The 21,246-nt window shown below is 39.8% G+C and overlaps 1 protein-coding gene across 21 annotated transcripts in view; it reads left to right on the top strand.

Moving 5' to 3' along the window:
* PBRM1 (polybromo 1) overlaps positions 1-21,246 on the top strand; it is a 128,926-nt gene that overhangs the window by 46,365 nt on the left and 61,315 nt on the right. For 14 of the 21 annotated variants that reach the window (XM_032868256.1, XM_032868255.1, XM_032868261.1 and 11 more), the window contains 6 exons: positions 3,999-4,140; positions 5,259-5,356; positions 7,419-7,463; positions 13,799-14,075; positions 15,989-16,094; positions 19,507-20,149. In XM_032868256.1, coding sequence (XP_032724147.1) covers positions 3,999-4,140; positions 5,259-5,356; positions 7,419-7,463; positions 13,799-14,075; positions 15,989-16,094; positions 19,507-20,149 — 1,311 coding nt within the window. The remainder of the gene's footprint in view (positions 1-3,998; positions 4,141-5,258; positions 5,357-7,418; positions 7,464-13,798; positions 14,076-15,988; positions 16,095-19,506; positions 20,150-21,246) is intronic. The other 7 variants (XM_032868275.1, XM_032868273.1, XM_032868268.1 and 4 more) reach the window with 1 other exon arrangement.

Below are 21,246 nucleotides of genomic sequence, written 5' to 3'. Positions count from 1 at the left end.
ATCCATTTTCTTGTGGTTGAGCCTGCACGTGTATCTCCTTACTAGAATGGATAAAGATATTAAAGGTAAAAATATTTTCACATGTCTAGAGTATATTTTGAATAGCACTTCTATATGAAAACTGAGAAATAAATTTGGTTAAATACGAATATTATTTATACCGTAATAGAGTCAAGGCAAATAAACAAAAACATGATAGGGATTTATTTGTGTGTCAGATTATAGACTATAGAGTCATGCAGCTCAGAACTTAACTGTTCATTTTCTTACAACTGAGCAAAGCACAAATCTTTCTGCTTATACTTTTTACTGATTTTTTTTTATTATTGGTATTTTAAATATAACACTTAAACTCTATTTAAATTTTTATCTAAAGTTGAATCCAGAATAAGCACAGGCAGCTCTTAGAGAATTCAGTAGCTGAAACAGTACCTGAAAGATGGCTCATCTTGGTTTCCCTTTTCTGTTTAAAACAATCATTGGGGGTTGCCTGGCTGGCTCAGTCAGTAGAGCATGCGACTTTGGATCTCAGGGTCGTGAGTTCAAGCCCCACACTGGACATGCAGCCTATAATCATCAATCAATAAAACAAATGTTGGGAATTCAGATAGAATACTGAAACCCCACCACCTCATCATTAAAATAATAGTAAATAAGTAATATCATAACTCTCACAGTGCGAGTTAGGTTCTACAGTATACTCAGAGGTGACAAGGTAAAAATATATCTTAACTAGGCAAAATTAGAGTAGGCTGGTATTTATTAGGACAGATAACTAACCTTTCAAATAATAGCAATTAAAATTCTTATACTCGCTGGATTCTAGAAAATGAGATTGCTAACAACATAATGTTTCATGGTTTTGCATTTATAACTTCTGTTTTCATCAGTTGGTCAGTAAAATTTATGGTGTTTTTACTTAATGCAAACTTAGGAGGTTTTGTACCCAAATAGGATACATAAAGTCAGTTTATTTGATCCTCTTAAAATAACATGGAAATTAAAGCTGCCATTCATTTAAAAAATAGCTTGGAAATTTGTCTTTTATACTCTTTGCCTTGGAAAAGATAGTGACAGTCTTATAGGTGTTGAGAGATTCCCTTTTAACTCAACAATTTTTTTTAAAAGATTTCATTTATTTATTTGACAGATACAGATAGCAAGAGAGAGAACACAAGCAGAGGGAGTGGGAGGGGGAGAAGCAGGCTTCCCACTGAATGGGGATCCTGGTGGCGGACCTCGATCCCAGGAGCCTGGAATCATGACCTGAGCTGAAGGCAGATGCCTGACTACTGAGCCACCCAGGCACCCCATTAACTCAACAGTTTTTGTCTTTTGTTTCTTTTCTCCCTCAGCCTTTTTTTTTTAGTCTAAATAATGAGTTTAGTGTAAAGGAAGACATATTCTCAGCCAACCCAAACACCTGCCTACAACCTTCTTCTAAGTTAGAATTTTCTTTGTTTTTTTCTTTTTTTAAAGATTTTATTTATTTATTTGACAGAGAGACTGAGATCACAAGTAGGCAGAGAGGCAGGCTCAGAGAGAGAGAGAGAGAGGGAAGCAGGCTCCCTGCTGAGCAGAGAGCCCGATGCAGGACTCCATCCCAAGACCTTGAGATCATGACCTGAGCCAAAGTTAGAGGCTTAACCCACTGAGCCACCCAGGCGCCCTAAGTTAGAATTTTCTAATAGAAACCTTGCTTGGTTAAGTCAGTAATTCTGCACCTTTCCCCCTTTTTAAACTTATTTCTTGACAGTTGTCTGGCACACAGGTAGAGGAGTGTGAGGAACAGAAATGACTGAGGCTAAGCTGGTAGCACACTAGAGTTTTGAAGGGTCAGCTCTTAGCGTGACTAATATACCTCATTTCCAAGAACACATGGCCAGTGGTGCCTGACAGGACGTGGCCTATCTTCCATTGTCTCTGCATCAGAGCAACGTGGAAATCTACAGCAGTGCTGCCCAGTAGAACTTTCTATGATGGTGGAAATGTTTTCTGTGCCCTGTCCAATATGTTAGCCACTAGTCACATTGTGACTATTGAGCACTTGAGATGTGGCTGGTTCAACTAAGGAACTAGATTTTAAATTTTACTTCAATTTAGAAAGCCACATGTGGCTAGTGGCTAATGTTATATGGCACAGTCCTAGGAAGATATTTTGGCAAAAGGATGATAGTTGAGTATCATCAAAAGCAACAAAAATAGGGGCGCCTGGGTGGCACAGTCATTTAAGCATCCAGCTCTTTATTTCAGCTCAGGTCATGATCTCCGGGTCCTGGGATCGAGCCCCACCTCAGGCACCATGCCCAGCAAGGAGTCTGCTTAGGACTCTCTTGTCTCTCTGCCCCTTGCCCCCCAAGCACACATGCTCTCTCGCTCTCTTTCTCTCTCTAAAATACATAAATCATTTTAAAAAGGGCAACAGAAATGAAAGACTGGGCAGGAGCTAGACAATGTGGCCCAAATGCTACCTTCCACTGTGCTGGGGCTTGTCATCCCCATCTTTTATTTCCCTTTGTGCCTATCCTGTCCCCCTCTAATTTTGGTGGACATCAGTCTGATAAATATCTGCACATTTATTATAGATTGTCATTTACAAATTTGACTTCCACGTCTGTTCTTTGTGGGGATTGAGAATAGTCAGCACATTACTCTCGGAGTAATTACTATCAGAGTTGGCAGGAGTAAGTCTGAGGCTGTAATTTAAATGCTGAGTGCTAGCCACGTAGGCTGGTACTGAGAGCTGAGTTTGTGTGTGGTTGTTTGCTCTACCCCCAAGGTATTCTCTGACATTCGTGTCTTTCTAAGCAGTGTACAAGTACTTCAGTCAAAAGATTTAAAAGTCTATCCTGTGTGCATACAGAGTTAGGGCAAACTGACTCTTCACTTCATGTAAATGTATAAGGGACATGGGGCACTTGGGTGGCTCAGGTGGTTAGGCATCCGACTCTTGATTTCAGCTCAGGTCATGATCTCGGGGTTGTGGGATCAAGCCCTGCATGGCCTCCCCACTCAGCAGGGAGTCTGCATGAGAGTCTCTTTCTCCCCCACCCCTGCTCTTTTCCCCTGTGTGCATTGCCATGCACATTCTCTCTCAAATGAATAAATAAATCTTTTTAAACAAAATGTAGGGATGCCTGAGTGGCACAGTCACTTCAGCATCTGACTCTTGGTTTCGGCTCAGGTCATGATCGCAGGATCTTGGGATCATGTCCCAGGTCAGGCTCCGTGCTCAGTGCAAAGTTTGCTTGAGAATCTCTCTTGCTCTCTCCCTCCTGTTCATGCTTTCTCTCTCTGAAATAATAAATACATAAATCTTTAAAGTAAAATTTATAAAGGACTTTATGAGTTTGGTATTAACAACAGCCATATGTCTGAAAGATATCAGAATTCTTAAGACTTACATAAAATAAGTAATGTCAATTTTAAGCCATCATAATTAGTTGCAGATGTTTGTATTAGAAGAAAAGTAGTCAGTGGGCCCTAATGTATCTGCCTCTCATTTGCCATCTTAAGACCTCTTCGTTGTACGTATATATACATATCCCCTTTGATAGTGTTGAGAGTACCGTCTCTTTTCATTAACCTTCATGAACTGGAATGGCCTCTTACCAGAAGTAGCTAGATCACCATGGTTCTTCATTAAGATATCTTAAACCTCCATGATTTTTCTTTTTTCTTCCTGGGGTTTGCATGTTAACCACTAACAGAGGTTTTCCATTAGGATTTTTACTAATATATGTGCTTTGTAATTGACCACGTTGGCACATAGGTCCTCTTATTATTTATGTTTCTGGATTTCCAGGTAGACTGTCATACTGCCCAAATACAATGGTGCTTTTGTCTCCTTTCTGTCTTGAAGGTAGATGGGCCTCTCATCAGTATCACAAGTAAAGAGGTCAGCTAGTGCGTGTTAGGATTTTTGTACTAAACTTTCAGTAAGGGTATTTCATCATTTTCTTAATGGTAAATTGTAGCCCTGTGTTTGTCTTTCACAGAACAAAGCTAAAGAACCAAGAATATGAAACTTTAGATCATTTGGAGTGTGATCTGAATTTAATGTTTGAAAATGCCAAACGCTACAATGTTCCCAATTCAGCCATCTACAAGCGGGTTCTGAAATTGCAGCAGGTCATGCAGGTATGATCCCCGGATTTGCTTAGCTGTGGTACGGACAGCTGGAATAATTCCACAGACTGGGAGTGTGTGCTTTTAAGATGTGTGATTTCTCCCAGCAGTATCACATCATTTGTTTCAACCACAAGTACTGCTGAGTATGTTTTTTTAGAGTTGTCAGGAACATGTAGAGTAGGAATAATAATTTAGACTGGGCTAGCCTTGTGAGTGGAAGAAGCAGGGATTTGTGCGTGGGAGGTAATTTTAGGGCCTCAGGAAGTTTCCCTCCAGTCACAGATGGTCCTTTATCATGTAGATTTTATTTCTTTGGTTCTAGACTTGCATCTGTTACGGTAGCAAAATTGGTCCTAGGAGAAGGTAACTAATCACTGTACAGTGTTCAGGAATTTATCAGATACTTTCTGAGAGCACGTCTTAGTGGGCACGGGAAGTCATGGGTGATCTAGGCGTTTTTGAAGAAAGGCAGAGGTACGAAATACAAATTGTGTCTGTCAGTTTTGAGTAGAATCTTTCTGGAAAAAGAATCCCAGAGCAAGGAAGCAACAAAAGAATTTTGGATCCCCTGGAGAATCTTCATTCTGTGTAATTGATCCTGGCCTCGGTGCTGCACATTTCATGTATTTCCTTACGGCACTGCGCGCGCATTCCCTAAGTCTGCAGCGGTCGGACTTTCAGCCCTTTGGCAGAAGGTCTTTAAAAATGCATGTGTTGAAAGTAGATCTTCTTTCACCTCTCGCATTAAACCTTCTTCTTAGCCACAGCATCGCTGAAGAAGTCCAAGGCACCAAAAACTGTCTTTAGTTGGCTTCACCTAAAAATGGCGGGGCACTCCTACAACTTGCCTCAGCGCTTTGAACAAGCCAGTGCCCTTGTAGTCTGGTACTTGAGCTAGTGTTGCGTCCTCAATCTGCCAGATCCAGTTTTTAACCTACTTTTCTACAGGTCGTGCAGGCTTTTGTCAGACCGGGTTATTGAAAATGTTTACTGACTCTTTAATTCTGTGCATCTTACATGTGGTTGTATTTCTCTAAGAGAATCTGGTATGTCTAGCTGTTTAATATTCATATATTCTGAGAGCTTTCAGCAGGAGAGCTTGACTCCCAGGGTCTGCTCTGTTTCAGGCAAAGAAGAAGGAGCTTGCTAGGAGGGACGACATTGAGGATGGAGACAGCATGATTTCTTCAGCCACCTCTGATGCTGGTAGTGCCAAAAGAAAAAGGTACATATTCTTCTCATAGATAGAGACATCTATTTTTCTATCATTTTGTTTTTGATAAGTGCAGAAAAATGTGTCTTTAAGCTGTCAGGTATGAATTTGCCTACAAGCTCTAATTATTTGCTAACAGATCTTCTGTTAGAATTCATTTGTGAATCGTACGATCAGCACTGCTATTGGTGCAAGTGCCGGAATGGCTGTAGATCGCAAGGACGAAAGTGACAGCTCCTTACAGGGCTTGGCAAAGCATGTTACTCTGTTGGCTGTCTGGGCCATTTTGCTTTAATGTGGCATTTCAGGAGAGCCACTTGAATCTCATTTAGGTAATTTCTACGTGGTGAATTGCAAAAAAATTCAGTACTATCACTACAGTGAAGTAAGTCGCTGATACTCTCACGTCTTTGGTTTTACTTATTAATCTGATCTTTATTTGCCATTTTAAGGATGTCAGATTGTAAACTACCAAGTCACAACTTCTTGTAGTTGATAAAATGCTAAGCTAGTTGTTTGGTTTTTCTTTCTCATGTTTCTCCGAACTGCTGTCACCCGTCCTTTCTCTCATGGGTTCTGTGGAAGGGCTCTTCACTGTCAGATTCTGAAGCTGAACTCTATAAAGAATCCTGCAAGAGTGACTCTTTTGTCTACTCCTCCCACACAGAGTTTCTCTGGCTCGATCTTTGTCGAACACCATATTCTCCCTCAGCCTTAACTGTCTCACCATCTTTGTAGCAGCATTCACTCCAGGGAGGACACCACAAACAAGAAATAAGCTAATCACTAATAGTGGGGGCAGATCCAGAGTTGAATGAAGAAGTCACTAGTAACATTAAGAGATCCACTGAGAGCAGAGGCTTTTAAAAAGTGGTTTACAAAAGAGAAGCTATCCCATCTTTACCTCTTACAAATAGCATTTGGGAAAACTTTTTTAGCTTTGGGAGTAACTGCTGTGCTATGCCATGGTAACGAAATTGATTGGTGTACCCTGAGATGTGAGTCTCCTCCATTACTGGCCTATGAATTTCATCCTTCCAAGTTCTTAATTCCTTGTTATACCAGGGACAACGGAGGAAAAATGTGAAACCAGATCAGAAACATCAAGTCAAGGACATCTTTGAGTGTAATTATATAACTACTACAGCATCACCTGTGTTTTCCAGATCAGTCACCCATCAAAGATAAAAACTTCTAAGGCAAAAGAAGGTAATGGAGGCAAAGTGATGGTACAGTTAGTGCCAACACCGAATGGAAAGAGATCTGAAACTAGTTGAGCGTTACAACTGTTCTGAGGAAGCGTTAGCCCAGGCCAGATCCTTAATGACCTCTCTGTCTCTGTGGCTTATAGTTGGTGGGACAACCCAAGTAAATCACAGGAAAGTTATTGCTCTAAAACCTCCCACAAAAAGAAAACTGAAGCATTACGTTGTTGAATTCATAAAATCCTCCTTCAGATAAAATGTCTCTGTAAACAGGTTTCCTAGGAAGTGAAAAACACAAATAAGAGAAGAACAAATTTAAATCATAGCTAAAGCAATAAAAGAACATACCTGGTTTTGAAATACAGGCATGAGTAGACAGTAAGAGGTTGAGAGAAGCGAGTCCTACGCTTAGAACTGTGTCAAAGAAAGAAATGTTAACGAGCCTTTTAGGAGGTAGCTCGTTATGTTACGAGGTTTTGCTAATGAGAAATAGACTTTTCGGGAATTCAGGCAAACACAGCTGCCTAGTCAGCTTGTCCAGTGAAGTCAGGGCCAGGTTTTCTAAGTACCACTTAACTTCTCAATACTGCGTATGATTCTATCTTTGCCTTATTTTTTTTAATATCAAAAAGTGTGAAAAAAAAATGTATGTTCTCTTCATTCTGGGAGTACAGTCTTCTCCCCCACCCCTTTGCCCAAAAGTCTACCTGCTGTTTTCCTGTTAAAATGTTCCAAAGTATTCTTAATATCTTTTATCCTTTGGATTGGATAAGCCTCTTTTTTCTCAACCGTATTTGGTTTATACATGACCCTCCGATGTTGCTTGTTTTGTTTCTCTTTACATGTAATGTCTGTTTCTGCTTTCCCAGGAACACTCTTGACAGTGAGGTGTTGGGTCTCAGGAGGCTCTCCAGGTGTGCAGTCCTTTTTTATGCATAAACGTATTTTTAAAAGTATAACTTCCGTGGCATGGTCTGTACTGATTAGGTGAAAAGTGAAGTCTTAAGCATGTGAAATAAGTTTTTATTTGGGTGCCAGTCTGTTTTATGAGTAAAGAAAGCAGAATAGTTGAGAAGTACAGTTGGTAGAATAAATTCGGGATTAGTTTGCCTCGATATGTTCTGAAGCGTCGATGTGTTGCTAGCTCTGTCAGCAGCTGCAAGCCCTGTCACCAGTCATTGTGGTTGTGCTTGTGCAACAGAAGGTGGAGGCTGAGAATATGACAGTGTCGCCAGAGTCCAGAGGCTGGCAGATGCTGGTGCCCTTTCAGGGATGTCTCTTACACATGGGGGTGGGAGTAGAAGGATCAAAACCAATGCTGACAGTCCAAGTGAAGTCAGCCTGGGTTGGCACCTGTGCATTGGGTTAGGGCTTCTCAAGCATGAATACATTCATCAGTCTCTGATCTTGCCCATGTTTTATTTCTTTGAAAGCATCCATTCTTTTGCATGTCACTTTTGATTTTTAAATTATGAGTTGCCTTATTACAGTCCTGGTCATCATTGTGTGGTGCTTTTATCTTCACCTTAGTCTTCTGGCGTTCATGGAGTGTCAATTGCTGACAGAACACCAGACTCCACTGTTACAGGCCATAAAGGAAAATGTTCAGGTGTCACCTCTGTGTGCCAGGAACTTACTTGCCAGGAAGCAAGGCAGGTTGAAAACAAATGAAATTGTGTGGGAGCAATGTCTTAGAATAATTGCACAAGGTACACAGTTATGTAGTTTTATAGAACTACATGCATGACTGCCCAAAGAGCTCTAGGAATTAGGATTTCCCTATCATGCTTTTCTTTGCAGTTTAGATGTTCTAAAGTTATCTGCATCTTGCTCCCATAGGCAGTCTGCTCTACAAAATTACTGTGTTATCATTATCTTCTTCCTGATATTTTCCTTAAGAAAAATGTCCTTAAATCACAAATTTAAGAAAAAGACCATGGGTTATATTTCTCTTACGTCATTCATACTGTGTATGGCGCTAACTCTGGGTAGTAGTAGAAATAGAAATCTGGGGCATTTGGAGGAGTAGTATAACCCCAAGCTCTAGAATCTAACTGCCCAGGTTCAAATCCTAGTTATTCTAATTAGCTCTGTGATCTGAGCCTTACTTCAGTTTCTTCATCTGAAAAAAGAGTTGGTAACTGTACCTACTTAAGGTCATCATGAGGACCTGGGTGTTTGATGTGTTTAAAGCCCTTAGAACTGGGCCTAGATGCAGTTAGGACTCAATAAATGCAACTCTGATTATTTTCTGGAAGTAGTTCCTATCGATGTTAAGGCTCTGGAGATTTCTTTTTTTTTGTAGTCCATTATTACTAGCCTGGGAAACTAATTAGAAAATATTTGTTATTTATTAAAAGATTTTTCTTATTAAAAGGTTTTATTCCTTGTAGACATGAAGATGCAGTGAATGTAGCAAACCTTGTAAAGGAGAGAACCTTTGGGTTTATTTAGCTTAACAGCAGACCCCACTGAAACTCTAGGACCAGGGTGTTAAATGCTGGGAGACCTGGGAGCCTATGAACAGGGTAGAGAGGCCCATGGTAAGTGCTGACTTTTGGGAAAGGGAAGGACATCATAAAAGCAGCCTGGTGATTATCAGCTCATTCAAGTCTTAGTTCTGATTGCTCACTTTGTGACCTTAGGTATTCGCTTGACCCCTGTAATCCTCCAGTTTTCCAACTGCAAAGTTGGGATAGTAAGTGGACCTGGTTCTTAGAGCTTGAGGATTAAATGAGGTCACACATGCAGTGCTTTACTAGCACAGCCCCTGGCACGTGGAAGAAGTGTTAGCTATAACCATAAATGGGAATTTTGTGTGTATATATGCAAATGTGAATATATATAATTATAAGTGATAGCTTCAGAGGAAATATAATGTTAAGAACGTTTGAGAATATAGTCAGCCACAAAGTATGAGGTTAAAGACTAACACTATGGCATAAAAAATTTAAAGATTAGATCCAGAAGGGCTGTGGAGGTTCCTCTAAAACTTGGTGAAAAACTAAGAGAAGCAAAAAGTGACAGTGATTGCAGTGGTTCAAGCTGGGTTGGGAGTCAGGAGGATGGTGGTAGTGCTGGCCCTGGAAAATCTGATTCAGAACACAGCCTCTTCCAGCTTCTAATCTTTGTGCAATTTAGAAGAAGCACCCATTTCTCAAGACACTTCTATTTGTTGGAATCGCTGTAGTATAATGATTTTGTTAGCACAGAACCCATCATGGCCTATCTTCTGTAAAATTCTAGAACTGCATACTTCTTATAACAAAGTCTATTTTTGAATTGGTGTCCCCTTTTAAATGTGGCCCGCATAAGTACACAATGATAAACAGCCCTGGTTTTGAACTCCCTTAAGATACATTTTACTGCAGTATGTTTAAGGGTTCTGATTAAAAAAAGAGAAGAATGAGTATGCCAGTTACAAGGTCTGAGATTAATGCACTTTTCCCAAAATGGGAAGGAGTAAACAAACAACTTACAGTTAGTGATCTGAGAGAGGAGGACAGGTAAGATACATAGAGGGGTTCTAAGAAGAATCCGAAAAACGAAGTGACATTGAAAACAGTAAACATAAAGTACAAATTAGGGGAATATGGTTTCTGTCTTTTTGTAATTTTTTTCTCATTTCAGAAAGTATTTGAAGTTGCTTTCAAAAGTCACAGATATAATAAAGTTCAGCATCCATATTGGAAAAAGATAAAGCAAATACACTAACCACCCATGCTAATATAGTTATTATAGAAGAGCATGAAATTTAACTCAGTTTTTTCTGATAGATTAAAACTAATGGGCCAGTAGTTCTCAGTGTCAAAAGCAATATAAGGATCAGGAAAGATGTCAACAAAATAACAAAACTGGGTTTGTTCAGAGAAGGTTGTAAGTCACCCCGACAACAAAAGTTTTGCTTGCCTTTGAGGATGGAAACCAGTTACACATGACTGGTAAAGAGTGAATGATACAAATGGGGAGAGGATACTATTGGTAATGAAAATCCTAAAACAGTACATTTCAGTTATTAGAGTAGTCTCTTAAATAAATTCAGAGTAGTCTCTTAAATAAATTCAGTCTCTTAAATAAATTCAGATTTCACTTTTTTTTTAAAGATTTTATTTATTTATTCATGAGAGACAGAGAGAGGGGGGCAGAAGCAAAGGGAGAAGCAGGCTCCCCAAGGAGCAAGGAGCCCAATGTGGGATTTGATCCCAGGACCCTGGGATCATGACCTGAGCTGAAGGCAGACATAACCATCTGAGCTACCCAGGCATCTGGAGTTCATTTTTTTTTTTTTTTAAGATTATATTTATTTGAGAGAGAGAGCACAAGCAGGGGGAGGGCCAGGGGGTGAAGCAGACACTCTGTTTAGTAGGGAGCCCAATGGAGTAGGTAGTAGGGAATAGGGAGCCCAGGTGCCCCAAGATTTCACATTTTGGATATGTCCCATTCAAAGCTGCTTGGTCTCAGAGCTATCCCACTCTCCTTTTACTTTATTGGCATTCTCCCTAAAATTCAGTAAAAAAGCTTTCCCTCCTCTTTAAGAAACTCATAAAAATCTGCCCTAGAGGGGCGCCTGGGTGGCTCTGTTGAGTGTCTGCTTTCAGCTCAGGTCATGATCCCAGGGTCCTCAGATCGAGCCCCGCGTCAGGCTTCCTGCTCAATGGGAAGCCTGCTTCTCCTTCTCCCATTCCCTCTGTTTGTGTTGCCTCTCTCACTTTGTCTCTCTCTGTCAAATAAATAAAATCTTAAAAAAAAAAAAAAATACTGCCCTAGACCCACTCTCAGATTTGTATATGTAGAGTGTTTGTAGCTTCATCTAGAAAAGTCCAGTGATGATTGCGGGTGATATACTGGAACTAGGAAAGGAAGAGAGCTTACCTGGACCAAGAAAGAAACCTTTAATTGTTCTCCACGATATTCCTGGATTGAGGAGCAATTTCATTTTGAGTTGATTATTGGAGAGAGTTTTTTAAGCTCACAGGTTCAGAATGGGATTTCTGAGTCTTCATTTTGAAGTTTGACCGACACAAGTGAGATCTAACGAAACCATAACCATCTTTTAGGTTTTTTTTTTTAAGATTTTATGTATTTACTTGGCAAGAGAGAGAGAGCACAAGGAGAGCAGCAGGCAGAGGGAGAGGGAGAAGCAGGTTCCCACTGAGCAGGGAGCCTCGTGTGGGGCTCAATCTCAGGATCCTGGGATCACGACCTGAGCCGAAGGCAGACGCTTAACCGACTGAGCCACCCAGGCGCCCCTTTAGTAGTTTTCGATTTCTGTGATATCAAATTCAGGTTCTGAAATTTTTCTTTAGAGGCTCCCTGAAGGTTAATGTCATCTGTATTCTAATCTCTGCCCACATGTGCAGCTCTGTCCCAAGTTCCCCTTCCATTATCCCTTTACTGAGTCCTGGACTGAGAGGGCTCTTGCTCTCATACCATTGCGCCCAGATGCCTCTTTGGGGAAATAGTTTGCACTGAATGAAACTTCTCCTAATATATCTAACCATTACTTACTTGACATTGAGACACAAAAATATTAAGAGGGGAAAATGGCAGAAATGATCCCAGAGCCACTTCCTGTGAAGGCACAGGAAACAGAGGTCTTTATTTTCTTTTTCTTTTCTTTTTTTTAAAGATTTTATTTATCTATTTAACAGACAAGGGATCACAAGTAGGCAGAGAGGCAGGCAGAGAGAGAGGAAGAGGAAGCAGGCTCCCCACTGAGCAGAGAGCCCAATGTGGGGCTTGATCCCAGGACCCCGAGATCATGGCCCAAGCCGAAGGCAGAGGCTTAACCCACTGTGCCATCCAGGTGCCCCCAGAGGTCCTTTTTCCCTCCTAACTGACCACTTTCAGGCTTTCTTAGCTCCATGATGCTTGGAAGATAGGCATCTGACACATTTTAAAAGCTTGACCTAAAGATAGATATTTCTTTTCTCATCTGTTAATTATTCTTTATTGGGGTTTTGTTTCTTTTTTTAAAAAAAGCATATTTTGAACTTCGGAGAGAAAATATCTGGCCTTTGGCCTCTTTATGATCCAGCAGTAGAGTGAGTCACTAGACTAGGAGACCCATTTCGTAGGAGACCCATTCAGCCACATTATTTGCTTCCGAAATGAACTTCCTTCTATTTATAAGATAGGAAACAGATAAAAAATATTTATCTCTAAGTACTACATTATATGACCTTATAAATGTTTGTTGAATAGACATTAAGTCATAAATCATTTCTTTTTATTACCTGAGTATTCATCTGGAGACTGCAGGCTTGAGTCTGGCTAGAATTTATCATTGTTCTGAAAGCATACCGATAGTGCCAGAAATCAGGAAAGATCATCTCTTCTAATAATTCACTGGAAAACTCACCTTGGGCAAGTCACTTATCCTCTCTGAGCCAGCTTCCTCAACAAATAGGAGACAGCCTATCTGTTCTCTTGGGCTCCTCTTTATCTCGGGTTCTAATCTGTGGTCCCTTGACTTTGGTCCTCACCACGCACATCTGTCGCTTAGCATCACAGCTCACTAGGAGAATCTGGAGAATAAGACAGGACTCACATTCAAGGATAAAAATTATTCAGGAGCTCAGGTGAACCACATTGTTCATTCCTTCAGCTAGGTTGGGATGTTGGCGTCGTGCCCATGGAGCTGGAGGAAGCAGGGACTGACGTAGACCACATAAATGCAGCAGAGACTTGTACCCACTAAGACTAGAAACTCTAGCCTTGCAGATAGCCTCCCTTTATTTCCTGGTCACCAGGGTATGCAGGTGTCAGAATGGTTGTCTTAAGAGATGGCACATTCTCTTTGTGTGTGTTTGGTTTTAGTTTTCTGAAGTGAGGACTGTTAGTAACAGCAGGGAATCAGTAATTTTATTCCATTTTTGCTGTGTTCTTAAAATCAACAACAACAAAAAAACATATTTCAACTGAAAACAGAATTTCATTTTCATTGGGTGTTAGAGAACGTTTTGGTTTTTTCTTTAGCATTGCATTTCATAAATATTCTAAACAGGTTTGTCTGGTGTTCATTGGCTGCTCCTGCCAGAGTCACTGTGTTTTAACTATTTGGAAATTCTCCTATATTTGCTTATAGCTGTCAGCATGTTTACTGTGTTTGTTGCATACATAATCAGTAAATTGTAATCATTACGAAGCACCTTCCCATAAGATTAATTTTTCATTTCATGTTCATCCCTACATGAAGAAAACTGAACCTCTTCTCATTTCTCCCCTTTTCTACCTCCTTCCTCAACAGTAAAAAGAACATAAGAAAACAGCGAATGAAAATCTTATTCAATGTTGTTCTTGAAGCTCGTGAGCCAGGTTCAGGCAGAAGACTTTGTGATCTGTTTATGGTTAAACCATCCAAAAAGGACTATCCTGACTATTATAAAATCATATTGGAGCCAATGGACTTGAAAATAATTGAACATAACATCCGCAACGACAAGTATGCGGGGGAAGAGGGAATGATAGAAGACATGAAGCTGATGTTCCGGAATGCCAGGCACTACAATGAGGAGGGCTCCCAGGTAAGGTTATGGGGGAATCCTGGGGTGGGCACGTTTTCTTTTCGGTGTTGGTAGTATAATGCATTTTGAGAGACCGGATCTAGAGGCCTCACTTAGGTTGCTTTTCTCAGTGGTTAGCTTAATGCTTTGTCTTTTCTTAATTGTTAAAATGGCAGTTCATTGCAAAGGTTAGAAGTTCATACTCTCTGTAAGCTGACATCCTAAATTTGAATCCTGCTCTTCCAGTCCCCGTGTGAGTTTCTTATCTTCTTCCAAGCCTCATTCTCCCCGTCTGCGCTTGTGATACTAATAGTACTTACGTCAGGGCCATTGTAGGATTTAAACAAGAGAGTATACACAGAGCACATAGCACCCAAATGAAAGCCAGCAACAGTAAAGTCTTTGCTCATTTTTACTACCAGCAATAGCTACACTTCTCTAGGGATAGTCCACAAAATGGTATGATTATATAAGAATCAGGATGTCCTCAGAAAGGCACCTCTAAGTAAACGATTTTCAGTTCTTTATCGGTGTGGCTACAATACATTCTCCCTTCTTTGATATTTTTCTGTTTCATATTCTATATCTGTGTTTTTTATTGAAGTATAATTGACATGTAACTAATAGTTTCAAGTGTACAACATAATGATTTGATATTTACACATATTGCACTGTCATCACAATAAGTCTAGTTAACATCTGTCACCTTGCATAGTTATAAAATTTTTTTCTTGTGATGACAACTTTTAAGATCTACTCTCTTAGCAACTTACAAATATGCAGTACAGTATTAATAACTATAGTTACCAGGCTATACACTATATCCTTGTAACTTATTTTATAATTAGTTTGTGCTTTTTGACCCCCTTCATCCATTTCACACATTCCCTAACCTCTGGGTTTGACAACCACTGATCTGCTCTCTATCTGTGAACTTGGGTTTTCTGTTTTTGGTTTTTGTTTTTTCAGAATATAGATGTACGTGAGATGATACAGATTTGTCTTTCTCTGTCTGACTTATTTCAGCTAGCATAATGCCCTCACGATCCATCCGTTTTGTCACAAATGGCAAGATTTCATTCTTTTTTTATGGCTAAATAATACTCTTCTGTGTGTGTGTGTGTGTGTGTGTGTGTTTATCCATTCATCTATGAATGGACACTTAGGTTGCTTCCATGTCTTGTTCATGGTAATAATGCTGCAGTGAACATGGATGAGGGTACATATATCTTTTAGAGTTTCCTTTATCTACTTTAAAATCTCCCAGAAATAAAGTAACTTTAAAATCATGTGTTTCCTTTCCTCTTGCTATTACAAAATAAAGTAGGCACTGAGGGTACTTGTGATCAAATTTTCTGTCATGGGGGATGCAGCTGTAGGGGCCATTAGGTGAGTAACTTTATTTTTGGCTACGTATTACCACCCTTTTTCAGTCTTCAGAGAGAACCTAACCAGGGATTGTTGCTTTTCACAGATCAGAGGCCAGATTGTGAATTCATACTGGTACTAAATCCCATTTAACAGTATTTGAAGTATTGCTGTCCAACTCTCATCCACTTTTTCATGTTTATTTCCCATTGAGCGGAGTCTGCTCCTTTGAATGAAGGTCCAGTGCAGGAGAGGCTTGTGAAGAAAGCAACACGCGTGATTACGTTTCAGAACTTCTGTAAAAACTTGCAGTGATTCTGCCGCAGTAGTTCTAAGCTTTAGCATTCATGTCTGCACGTTAGAATCACCTAGAAAGCTTAAACAACCATTTGAGGCTAAGGCCCACCCCGCAGAGAGGTGATCTGATGGCTGTCTAGTGGTCTCAAGCTTTCTGTCTAGTTCCCAACTAGGCTAACCTGTGTCTTGAAAACTTCTTTATAGATGAGTGTTCTACTTCAATAGGACATTTTTTAGAAAATAATTTTAAATATATTTATGGAATACAGGTGTACAACGACGCGCACATCCTGGAGAAGTTACTCAAGGATAAAAGGAAAGAGCTGGGCCCACTGCCCGATGACGACGATGTGGCTTCTCCCAAACTCAAGCTGAGTAAGGCAGCCTCACACTTGTTACTTAGTTCAGTCCATCAAGGGTAGATTCCTGACTCACGGAAATCATGTCTCATTAAGTGGTGAACGTGAACTCACTCTGGCAGGGAGTTTCCTTTCCTCCTCTGAAACGCTCTCTGTATTTTAAGTAGTTCAATTGTGGAACATATGTGGGGAACAGATTATAAAGTCAGAGGTTTTGTTTACTCTCTAAATGCTGTGGCCATTTTGTGAATATTCAGTAGTAAGACTAGGTCTTTTTTTCTATCTCTTACGCCTGCAAGAGTGTAGTGGCAGATTTGGTTTTTTGTATGCTCATTTGCTGAGTACTGGAATTAAAAATGAATCCCAGCAGCAGATCTTAGACAGACTTGAGAAATTAGAGATGCTCAGCCACTGTGCTGGAAGTTAACTCCCTTGTCTTTGGAGTGTGGTCCGTGGATGGTGATGTTATTAGAACTATGAGGGGAGAAAAGACAACAAAAGCAGTTAATAGCATTGAGCTAAACAAGAGGTTTCTACCTTATTTAAAATATGTAAATAAAATAAATACTGAGCAAGTTATAATGGTGTTGTCATATATTCTTTGGAACTACATTTGCTGAAAGGGAGAAAACAAACAGACCCTGCTTTTTTTTTTTTTTTTAATATGAATTGACTCTAAACTGAATACTGTAATAGTTTTGGGTATGGTTTATTGCTAAATGATGATTCCTTCTTCTTAAGGCATTTATCCTTTCTTGGAATTGTGAAAGCATGCAGGTTTGCAGAAATGTAAACCTTTTATTCTACTCTTTAGGGACACAGTGCCTTTTAAAAATAGAATTAATTCTAGGAGGCGCCTGACTGCCTCAGTCAGTGGAGCATGCAACTCTTGATCTTGGGGTTGTGAGTTCAAGCCCCTCATGGGATATAGATACTACTTTAAAAATTAAGGGACGCCTGGGTGGTTCAGTCGGTTGAGCATCTGAATTGGTTGCAGCTCAGGTCATGATCTTAAGGTCCTGGGATCAAACTTTATTGGGCTCTGTGCTCAGCCGGGGGTGTGGGGGGGTATCTTCTTGAGATTCTAAAGTTCAGAAAAAGGAGATTTTAAGGTGTAATGTTGATCTCCTTTTCATTTCTCTACTTTGTATTATGAAAAGTTTCAAATGTATATGAAGAATGGTACAACAAAGCCTTGTATGTACCAGTTACTCAGAATCTCTCAAGATCGTGCCGTACTTCCTATATCCAGTTTTTTCTCTCCTTTTTTGTTCTGAATTATTTTAAAGAAAATTCGATGTCATTTCATTTCTACATAGTTCAGTGTGCATTTCTATATTTGCAGGCATTTTCTTAAATAACCATGGAATCATTATTACACCTAGTAAAATTAGCAGTTTCTTAGTTTCATCTAATACCTGACACATTTTCAAATTTTACTGATTATCTCATGAATGTATTTTTACAGTTGGTTTCTTCACATCAGGACCTAATTAAGTTCTGTATATTACATTTGATTGTCACGCCCTCTGTTCATAGTCTAGAGCAGGCCCCTCCCTTTTATATCCTTATGCCACTGACTCTTCAGAAACCAGATCACCTTCTTGTACAGTTTCAAATTTTGGATTAATCAGTTCACTTTCTTACGATATCAGCTAACTTTTCCCTGTATTCTTCTCATTTCTTAAAAAATGGAAGTTTACCTGAGAGGCTTGATTAGATTCCTTACCAGCCCAGCAAGGATGCTTGCTTCATAACACAATAGGTTTTCTGCACTTACATTGCATCACATCTTGGAGCAATGTCCACTTGAGGTAGAAGCTAAATAAGGTCCATATAACCACAGTTGATGGACACTACTTTTAATCTGTAAATCCCCCTCTCAACTTTTTTTTTTCCTTTGCAGTTTATTTGTTGAAGAAATTGGGGCTGTACTGCAGCTTCCCACAGTCTGGGCTTTGCTAATTGCATTCCTTTGCTGTGGTTTATGTGTTCTCGTCTCCTTGGCATTTCCTCTAAATTGGTAGTTGGAGGAAGAGGCTTGATTTAAATTAGATTTGATCCTCATCCCCTCCTTTTGGCACAAAAACCAACTTCAGAGGTGGCGGATGGTCTTCCACTGGGTAGCCCTGTAACAGCTGTTTGTTCTCCCACATGTTAACAGCTGTTGATGCTGACTCCGTTAATTCATTGAAGAGGTTTAAAATAACAATAGTCTGATTTTGTCCTACCTTGCTCATTTAGCAACTGGAGTACTTCTGTATGGAGAGACTTTGCCTGGTCCAATATTTGGTTACCCAGTAGTACAGTTTTTGCTTGTTTGTCTTATTTTGTCTTGGGTTTTTTGAAAGGATAAAAGATAGATTCCTACCCCCTTTTGTTTACCAGTTTCCAAAGCAATGCCTTGGTTTACCAGTATCTGCCGACATTTACCCAGTTTGTCGTTCATTTTTATATATCATTAAGAACTACTAAATTTAAACATGTTGCTGAGTTTTAACTCATTGCAGTTGTTGCCCTTATTGATGCTCCTCTTGTCCCAGGCTGGCCACTGTGTTCTACTGACATGACCACATTGACAGATTCTTTACTGCCTTGTGTTTCAAGATGCACGAGGCTTATCCTGTGCCACCTGTGAGTCAACCATTTACTAAGGAGCTACTGGTGTTAGTATTTGAAATCTGTATTTCAGATTTATGGCCAATGTAGTCAAACTACATGGGGTTGTACCGCTACTATCATTGTTGCCAGGATTTTCAGTGGACAGAACTAGGAAATCTTGTGTGTGTTTATATTACATTTAAAGATAAAATACATTGTGAGTTCATACTGATGCTCTTAACTGAGATTATAGCTACAAGATTTTTATTCGTCACGTTCTAATATCTGGATCTCCTTTTCTCCTGTGATAAAAATCTCAGTTCTTGGGGCACTTGGGTGCCTCAGTCCAATAAGCATCTGCCTTCGGCTCAGGTCATGATCTCAGGGTCCTGGGATTGAGCCCCTTGTTGGGCTCCCTCCTCAGCGGGGAGTCTCCTTCTTCCTCTCCCTTTCCCCCTCCCTGCACTCGTGCTTGCTCTCTCTAATCAATAAATAAAATATTTTTTAAAAGAATCCTAGTTCTCAAGGATGCTGCAGGTGATGGAATTTGAATGTCACATAGCTAGTCATTTGCTTTATTCCACGTTTCACAGCTATCTTAACATGATAGTGCTTATTACTCTCACTAAAAATATGATTACTAAAAACAGTTTAAATTTGTTTCCGTTTTTTTTTGTCCATAAGATAGACCTCACTAGAGACGTGCTAATTAAATTCTTTTACAAATCACTTGGAACACTCCCTTATGATTATGTTTTACCAACTGTATACAGACTTGGGTTCATTTATTTTATTTTATTCATTTAACATTAACTCTCTTCTTTTAGGTAGGAAGAGTGGAATTTCTCCTAAAAAATCAAAATACATGACTCCAATGCAGCAGAAACTAAATGAAGTCTATGAAGCTGTAAAGAACTATACTGATAAGAGGGGTCGCCGCCTCAGTGCCATATTTCTGAGGCTTCCCTCTAGATCCGAGCTGCCTGACTACTATCTGACCATTAAAAAGCCCATGGACATGGAAAAAATTCGAAGTCACATGATGGCCAACAAATACCAAGATATAGACTCCATGGTTGAGGACTTCGTCATGATGTTTAACAATGCCTGTACCTACAATGAGCCTGAGTCTTTGATCTACAAAGATGCCCTTGTCCTGCACAAGGTCCTGCTTGAAACTCGGAGAGACCTGGAGGGAGATGAGGATTCTCATGTCCCAAATGTGACCTTGCTGATTCAAGAACTTATTCACAATCTTTTTGTGTCAGTCATGAGTCATCAGGATGATGAAGGAAGATGCTACAGTGATTCCTTAGCAGAAATTCCTGCGGTGGATCCCAACTTCCCAAACAAACCTCCTCTTACTTTTGACATAATTAGAAAGAATGTTGAAAATAATCGCTACCGACGGCTCGATTTATTTCAAGAGCATATGTTTGAAGTCTTGGAAAGGGCACGAAGAATGAATCGGTAGGTTTTCCAAGCTATTTCTTTTTGAGAAGTTGTGATTCAATGCAAAACAAAAGAAAATTCTGCTTTGATATACTGTTTCAGCTTAGGTACATGGTTATATTTGGTGGGGTGCTGTTTTGAGTTCTTACTTGGCCACAGCATCTAGAGCACAAGTATATGCTATGGGGGAGAGCAGGCACTGCCACATCATCTGGATCCGGGCCCGTGGGAAGGAATACGGGACAAATTTGAAGATCTGTTGGAAAGCATAAACTCTTAAAATACAGCCTTTTACAGAACGTGTTTTTTTAAAGGATAAAATGCTTATAATTAGAAATAGTAGTGTGATTTTTTTTTGAAGTTTGAGTTCAATCCAAGCATGCTTTGAATAAATTAAAATAGCTCTTATGTTGTTGATCTGAGGTTAGCCAATCTAAATTTGATCACCATTTCTAGTTCCTAAAAAGGCTTCTTTTTTTTTTTTATCTCAGATTTCTCACTTTTAAGTGCCTTTTGCAGATATTGAATGTACTAAAAGAAGCCATCAAATTTAAATTTCCACCAAACTTGAATTCCCTTTTAATTTTGATGTGTGTTATGGCTTTGCCACGCAAGAATGGTATTACTGGCTATTTAAACAATTTCAGTTCAGCAGTTACAGTATGTCTTCTGTGTGCTTTGAGACTGTCTTGAGGGAATATAAAAAGCTAAAAATACAGACCCTACCTACCTGGAGCTTACAGTCTACCATGTTGAAAGGAGACTTTTAGGCAGTGGGTGTAGAGTAATTCCAGCTGGGGAATCTGGTGAATCCTTCATTTGCTCTGGATCTTGAAAGAAAAATTAGTAACGTTTGCTGTTCCTATTAAGCACCTGCTCTTTGTAAAGCATCATGCAAAACGCTTTATCTAGATCATCTCTAACCCTTATAATAGCCGTTCTAGGTGATAATCTTCCCACTTCGCATTTGAAGAAGTGCACAGACAGAAGTAAGTTGCCTCAAGTCACACAACTAGTAAGTGGGGTGGCTCCTCTTGTTCCCTACTGCAGAGCTGGTCACCAAGACACCAGTCAGTGGAGCCCAGCCGTAGATGATCAGGTTGTGCTCTTTGCTC

This window comes from Lontra canadensis, unplaced genomic scaffold (assembly GCF_010015895.1).
Source record: "Lontra canadensis isolate GAN:19392208 unplaced genomic scaffold, GSC_riverotter_1.0 scaffold35, whole genome shotgun sequence".
Taxonomy (NCBI): Eukaryota; Metazoa; Chordata; class Mammalia; order Carnivora; family Mustelidae; genus Lontra; species Lontra canadensis.
Note: the sequence above shows the minus strand (reverse complement) of the source record. Positions and strands in the feature narration are given on the sequence as shown.